General features: G+C 40.4%; 1 protein-coding gene across 1 annotated transcript; it reads left to right on the forward strand.

Annotated features, from left to right (window-relative positions):
* Positions 1–207: 207 nt before the first annotated feature.
* On the forward strand, positions 208–7,384 carry LOC117426129 (C-X-C chemokine receptor type 1-like). The gene is made up of 2 exons (XM_034043457.3): positions 208–338; positions 6,263–7,384. The coding sequence occupies exons 1-2, from the start codon at positions 329–331 to the stop codon at positions 7,372–7,374; spliced, it is 1,122 nt and encodes a 373-aa protein (XP_033899348.3). The 5' UTR covers positions 208–328; the 3' UTR covers positions 7,375–7,384.
* The last annotated feature ends 798 nt before the right edge of the window (positions 7,385–8,182 follow it).

The following is an 8,182-nucleotide window of genomic DNA, read 5'->3' on the forward strand; positions in this document are numbered from 1 at the left end:
CCTGCAGGGTTTCTTCTGATGTTATCATTTTAGGTTATATCATCAACCCTCGTTCACAATCAACCCTCGTTCACAATTTCCTTCACAAGTTCCTGTGTCTGCAGATGAAGTAAGGACCCCAGAAAAGGAAGCAGATGGCCATCCCTTGACTCATTACCATTATCTGGACACAATGTCATTACAGATGCTCTCCTGCTAGAGGAGGGTGAAACCTGCAACACTGCTTTTAAAAGTAAAGTCAGTGCTAGTAGGGTTCAGTTAGCTTAACTTCGGAGTTACTTTTGCTTCTCTCTGTCCTTCACTACTGCATTCACTCAGAGAAAAAAAAATGCTATCAGGTAAGACAATTTGTACTTTGTTCTGTTTGCCTACATTGGGTTCACAATATCTTTATTGGTTAAACACAATGGCTGGTACATTCTGGGTATATGACTGGTAACTTGCCATAACTTTCCTGTGCTTTATAACGTTCTGTGATTTATGTGTGCTTTACTACTACGCTGTGATTGTATCATGGTTCTAGTGTACCATTGTTAATTAAGGGGTTAAGTGTTTACTGGTATGCACAGGTAATTGATATATATGTTGGTTTGATGTAAGAACTCAAGACAAGTCGACTAAAGTTGCAGCCAATTAAATTTCTGTGGTGGCATTCCCTCATGTTTTCAAATATACACCAGTATATGTTTTTTTTACATTTAGAGCATATTTTGCAGAGCGTCCATCTATGTCTTTATTTTTATTTAATTCTTAACAGATAACCGCAACGTGTTGCTGAAATGTTGTAGTGCTTTGAGCTGTAGGAGTGTGACAGAGTCTGTTGTGGATGTACATTATGGAGTGGTAAAAACCCTCAGAATTGGCTATCCCTATTACAAGGTGTTTGTTTTGATCCCAGATAATTGCTGTAAAATCACTGTCGGTGATGTTTTTAACAAATGGCTAATGTCTTCATCAGTGTCATGGTGAGTTGGTGTTAGAGTGTTAAGATTGTTGCTGGTAACCTGATAACTCAGTCAATGCAGACTTTTTCATCTCTTGTAATGTCAATGCACTACCATAGTAACACAATGGTTGTATATGGTAGCACAAGCTTGGCAACACGTATATCAGTCATTGATAGTATGGCTACATTTGCCAATCAAAATACATCTGCAGTATGTTGATACCATACTGCAACAGTACAAGTGTGCTACCCAATTTGACTACTAATTTGACAGAGTTGAATAGTCAAGATAAAAAATAGTCGCCAATAGACCAATATTAATAAATCATGTATTTTAAAATGTCTAGTGCTCTATTTGTCAGTGCACTGTTTTGTAATAAGTTGCCTTTTCTGCACTATATTTTAAAACTGCTGGGAATATATATATATACACAGTATATATATTTTTTAATGGATTCTAACCGCAACTGCACCTCTACTCGAGCCTTGCTCTCCACCTCTTCATTTGTTCGAGGCCGTGACTGTGTGTTTGTTGGGTTTTTTTTCCCTCATTAATTTTATAGGGGGAATGAATACCAGATAAATACTGGGAACAAACACATTGAATACAGTGGAGGAAGAATATAATGTGATTAGTTGAGCAAGGTTCCAGTTGTCCGTAAATTGGATGGATACGGACAGTTGGAACCTTGTCACATATTCAAAATCACTGCGCTCACAGAATTTAAAGTATCCGACGGTAGCCATCTTGCTTTTACAGTTACAGATGTTCAGCTGTAACTATGAAACTGAGTGACCAATTACCTGCAAAAAATCCCAAAGTAGTGAGTAGACATGCCAATTTGGATGAAGAACAATTAAATGAACTAGAAGATAGCAAAACAAATAAATAAATAATTGCTGTCTTTATACTCACTCACCCCAACTTTGTCACTTAAAATACTGTATTTTAGCGGTTTGTAAACACTACAGAAAAACACAAAAAGACACTTCTGCACATTATCTACCCCTCTCCCTCCTTGAAAAATTACTGAAATCCGATATGTCGTTGTATTTATTTTTATTCCTCCCATCTGTTCTGCTCAAACAGTGTGTCTGCACAGTCAGTGACATGGGAAAAAAAAGAACAGTGCTGTCTCAACTCCGCCCCCGGGACTAATTTATTGGTAAAAGGGTATTTAACAATAAAAAAAAAATTCTAATAATTTTTTGCCCTAAACATGATTTATGTTTTTTTTTACTTTGTCTCGTACCTCACAACGCCCAGAGGTGTCCGTATATTCAATGTATACGGACTATATATATAGGGGCCTAACCCATGGTGCAGAAGGGGCCATTTTGAATATGGGGAGAGTCAAACTATATATTTTGCTCCTCCACTTTCTTTCATTCATTATATATGTTATACCTTGTTGTGTTTCACATTGGTTTAAAATAAAATATAAAAATAGAAAAGTATTCAGAGGATTGGTCACATTTATAAACAGTCACAATAAATTCTCCCTACACGTACATATTGGCTTGACCCAAGGTCTGCACCTTGGCTAACGTTAGCTAACAGTAAGAAAACACATTGTTAAGTGAATGTGAACTCAGCAGGCGGTCAGGAGAGACGACTGCATGAAATATTAATACTTAAATATAGACATATATTTTGTATTTATTACTCGCAACAAATATCTGAAGGAAGAGAGAGTATAAAACCATTATTAAAAGAAACAAGAAAAAGAAACATGTAATAATGTTGGATTTTTAGAATTATATGTTGCCGCGGGGCCATGAACAAGTTCCACCAACATTTTTTTTTTTTTTTTTGGATTCAGCAGTAGTAAATTCACACACCCCTCGTTATATCGCCCCTCGCTATACTGCGGATTCGGATATATCGCTGTCCTGGAGTTCCCCATTTTTACTGTCTAACGGCGTATGCCTAAGCTGCAATATAAATAGGCACTTAGAATTACGTTTTATTTCTACTGCACATCACAAACAACAATATACAAAACAATTAAATACAAAGCATTACTATCGTACTGTTATCATATACACACACGTATTGTACAATAACACAAAGCAAATTAAATATCTACTTGCTGAAGAGGTTTTTATTTTAGCCACAAGCAAAAGGCAGTGACGTCAGCTCCCTAGCAACAAGCCTCCTGTGTCAGGAATTGATTCTTTCAATGCAGCGGGTTTGTGCATTTGAGAAAGGAGAGGACGACTCATAAAATTAATTGGACTCAAGCTGATGATAAGCAATTACCCTCCGCTGTACGAATTTAAAAAAAAGAGAAAAAGCAGGATGCGTAGAGGATTTATACTGGACCCTGACGCACCCGAAAATGAGGGGGTGCTTGTACAGTATTTGTTTTTCTATGGGTCTCTCGCTATATCGCGGCCCTCGCATATAGCGGATTTACAGACGTGCTCAAATTTGTTGGTACCCTTACAGATCATTGAAATAATGCTTCATTCCTCCTCAAAAGTGATGAAAATAAAAGCTATTTTATCATGTATACTTGCATGCCTTTGGTATGTCATAGAATAAAGCAAAGAAGCTGTGAAAAGAGATGAATTATTGCTTATTCTACAAAGATATTCTAAAATGGCCTGGACACATTTGTTGGTACCCCTTAGAAAAGATAATAAATAATTGGATTATAGTGATATTTCAAACTAATTAGTTTCTTTAATTAGTATCACACATGTCTCCAATCTTGTAATCAGTCATTCAGCCTATTTAAATGGAGAAAAGTAGTCACTGTGCTGTTTGGTATCATTGTGTGCACCACACTGAACATGGACCAGAGAAAGCAAAGGAGAGAGTTGTCTGAGGAGATCAGAAAGAAAATAATAGACAAGCATGGTAAAGGTAAAGGCTACAAGACCATCTCCAAGCAGCTTGATGTTCCTGTGACAACAGTTGCAAATATTATTAAGAAGTTTAAGGTCCATGGAACTGTAGCCAGCCTCCCTGGGCGCGGCCGCAAGAGGAAAATCGACCCCAGAGTGAACAGAAGGATAGTGCGAATGGTAGAAAAAGAACCAAGGATAACTGCCAAAGAGATACAAGCTAAACTCCAAGGTGAAGGTACGTCTGATCGCACCATCCGTCGCTTTTTGAGCGAAAGTGGGCTCCATGGAAGAAGACCCAGGAGGACTCCACTTTTGAAAGGAAAACATAAAAAGCCAGACTGGAATTTGCTAAAATACATATTGACAAGCCACAATCCTTCTGGGAGAATGTCCTTTGGACAGATGAGTCAAAACTGGAGCTTTTTGGCAAGTCACATCAGCTCTATGTTCACAGATGAAAAAATGAAGCTTTCAAAGAAAAGAACACCATACCTACAGTGAAACATGGAGGAGGCTCGGTTATGTTTTGGGGCTGCTTTGCTGCGCCTGGCACAGGGTGCCTTGAATCTGTGCAGGGCACAATGAAATCTCAAGACTATCAAGGCATTCTGGAGCGAAACGTACTGCCCAGTTTCAGAAAGCTATGTCTCAGTCGCAGGTCATGGGGCCTCCAACAGGATAATCACCCAAAACACACAGCTAAAAGCACCCAAGAATGGATAAGAACAAAACATTGGACTATTCTGAAGTGGCCTTCTATGAGTCCTGATCTGAATCCTATCGAACATCTATGGAAAGAGCTGAAACTTGCAGTCTGGAGAAGGCACCCATCAAACCTGAGACAGCTGGAGCAGTTTGCTCAGGAAGAGTGGGCCAAACTACCTGTTAACAGGTGCAGAAGTCTCATTAAGAGCTACAGAAAACGTTTGATTGCAGTGATTGCCTCTAAAGGTTGTGCAACAAAATATTAGGTTAGCGGTCCCATCATTTTTGTCCATGACATTTTCATTTGTTTTATTATTTACAATATTATGTTGAATAAAAAATCAAAAGCAAAGTCTGACTTCTATTAAATATGGAATAAACAATGGTGGATGCCAATTACTTTTGTCAGTTTCAAGTTATTTCAGAGAAAATTGTGGATTCTTCGTTTTTTGTGGAGGGGTACCAACAAATTTGAGCACGTCTGTATATTGTTGGACCCCGACACCCGTGATATATCAAGTGGGTGGTGTATATCAAAAAGTGGCATTTCAAAATCAGATAAGCCTGATTTTACTTCAGTGAAAAAGTTGGCTACAATTATTTTTTTCATTAAAACTTGTAACTTAGTTATTATCAAAATGTGTGTACTTACTAATAATAAACATTTAAGTATTTTGTCCCTGAATGACTATAAAACAATTAGAAATAAATACTCAATATTTACTAATGTAGCTTGTCGACTCCATAGGTCTGGGGCAGGTAGTTTCACATACTTGGCGCATTTATTTCTTTCTTTATAAGGATACGGGAAGTGGGAGTGCTGTTGGTGCGGCCGAACGTCTCGTAGCAGCTGGTTAACACGTTTTGACAATGCAGTAATAGGAAATGTAGTAACACGTATTATTTATGTCTTGGCAGAATCCTTACCTTTCAGGAGAATAAAAAAATATGTTTGAAAAATTCCAATGGAGTACCATTATAGTCCCTCCAAAATCCACAATAGCTTTTATTTACACAATGTTTTACATTACTGCAGAAAACTGTAATTAGTGAAAATGAGTGCTCACAAATCCCAGAGTTGCAAATAAGAGACCTCTGAGTGAATGTGACAAGGTTTTAATTAATTGTACTTGTTTATAACATCTGGCTTACATTTTCTTTCATATACATTCTGAAAAACAATAATTACATTAAACACGATACCAATTAATGAAGAATTGTACAAGTCCTTTGCAGAAAATAGATTTTCCTATGCAGATTTCAAGAGTGTGTCTATTTTACTTAGTTTCTAATTGTTTTATATTATCGCCTCTTTACACCTGATCTCCTTTTCTAAATAGTTTGTATCATTACTTTTTAAGTTTCTGTTATTTTCAATGTTTTTAAATGTTTTTTAATTAGTAGCGTAATTAAACCCATCTCTTTTATCTCTTGACCACTAGGCTGCTCTTAGCTTCAGTCACTCCAACATCCCAACACTGAAATCATTTATACTACTGTATGTACAATGTTTGAACAGAAATAAAACAATTGTGATGGCAGAGTGTCCACAATTGTGATGGTGCAGTGTACCATAACATTTGTTCTGTATAGAGAGACAACACAGTTTTTCTATATATTTTTATTCTAACTTTATTAGCATAAGTAATCAACCATACTGCAATAGATGAGTCCTGTACTACATAGCATAACTAGAATCCCATAATCAGTTAGCAAGCAATGCTAGTAATCCATATTCCATGTGTTTTGTTACAGAAAGTCAAGATTTTGAAAAGATGGCTAATATTGATGGAGCAGACTTAGATGGTATGTTTGAAAATTACAACGACACTGAATTTATCTCAGAAGACAATTATGCCTCCCCCTGCTCTGATCCCAGTGATGACTTCAACAAGATCCTGCTGGTCACTATCTACTCCCACGTATTCATATTGAGTACCTTGGGGAATTTCCTTGTGGTGCTTGTGATTAGCTGCATGCAACGGCAAAAATCTTCCACTGATATCTACCTGTTGAACTTGGCTATTGCAGACCTCCTGTTTGCTCTCACCCTTCCTTTCTGGGCAGTCTACAGCAACTCCGAGTGGATATTCGGTGACTATATGTGCAAAATTGTATCTGTCATGCAGGAGGTGAATTTCTACAGTGGGATCCTGTTGCTGGCTTGCATCAGCGTTGACCGTTACTTGGCCATCGTGCACGCTACACACGCGGTCACACAGAAACGTCACCTGGTGGGTTTTGTGTGTATCGGAGTCTGGCTGGTGGCAGCTTTGCTTTCCCTGCCGATCTTGATCTCTCATAAGGCTTTCAAGTCACATAAAAATATTACGGTCTGCTATGAGGACATAGGAGCGGGGGATATAGAAGCATGGCGGATAAGTATCCGCTTCCTCCGGCACTTAGTAGGTTTCTTCATCCCTCTAGCCATTATGATCTTCTGCTACGGCTTCACCATCAACACCCTCTTCCAGGCCAGGAACGGGCAGAAGCACAAGGCCATGCGGGTAATCTTCGTCGTGGTATTGGTGTTCATTGTCTGCTGGTTCCCCTACAACATGACCGTCTTTGCCGATACCCTGATGAGGGCGAAGATCATCAGCGAGACATGTGAGGTGCGGAATCACATAGACACCGCCCTGCAAGCCACTCAGATCCTGGCTTTCTTTCACTGCTGCATCAACCCGATCTTGTACGCCTTCATCGGGCAGAAGTTCAGGAACACGTTCCTCAGGGTTCTTATCCGAAAGGGGTTCATCAAGAAGAATTTCTTGTCAACTCATGGAATGGGCTCTTCTTACAGGTCTTCTGAACTCCCCCGCGCCCCCTCCTGCTCCAACCCCTACACCCACTACATCCCCTACTAACTCGCCCTCCTTCTCCACCTTCTTGCCCCTCTCAGACTCTGACCTCTCCTCCCTGCTCCAGGGTCACAAACCCACCACGTGTGCCTTGGACCCCCTCCCCACTCACCTCTTTCAAGCTGCTGCTCCTGCTCTACTCCCCTTCATCTCCTCCCTCCTCAACACCTCTCTACTTTCTGGCATCTTCCCCTCTGCCTTCAAAAAAGCCTCTATCACTCCCCTCCTCAAAAAACCTACCCTCGACCCCACCTCCCTCCAGAGCTACCGTCCTGTCTCCCTCCTACCCTTCCTCTCCAAAACCCTTGAGCGGACTGTACACCGCCAGCTCTCTGCTTTCCTGTCCAACCACTCTCTGCTTGACCCTCTCCAATCTGGCTTCCGCTCTGCTCACTCCACTGAAACCGCCCTTCTGTCTGTCACCAACTCACTTAAGTGTGCCCGAGCTGCCTCTCTCTCCTCTGTCCTAATTCTCCTCGACCTCTCTGCTGCCTTTGACACTGTTGATCACTCTATTCTACTATCATCTCTTGCTGACCTGGGGATCTCTGGCACTGCTCTGGCCTGGTTCTCCTCCTACCTCTCCAACCGCACTTACCAGGTAACCTGGCGTGGAGCAACCTCCACACCTCACCCTCTCTTAACTGGAGTCCCCCAAGGGTCAGTCTTGGGTCCTCTCCTGTTCTCTCTCTACACCCGCTCCCTGGGCCCCCTCATCGCATCCTATGGTTTCTCATACCATTTCTATGCTGATGATGCTCAGATTTTCCTCTCCTTCCCCACCTCTGACTCCACCATCTCCTCCCGTATCTCT

This window comes from Acipenser ruthenus, chromosome 11, assembly GCF_902713425.1.
Source record: "Acipenser ruthenus chromosome 11, fAciRut3.2 maternal haplotype, whole genome shotgun sequence".
In the NCBI taxonomy this organism is placed as follows: Eukaryota; Metazoa; Chordata; class Actinopteri; order Acipenseriformes; family Acipenseridae; genus Acipenser; species Acipenser ruthenus.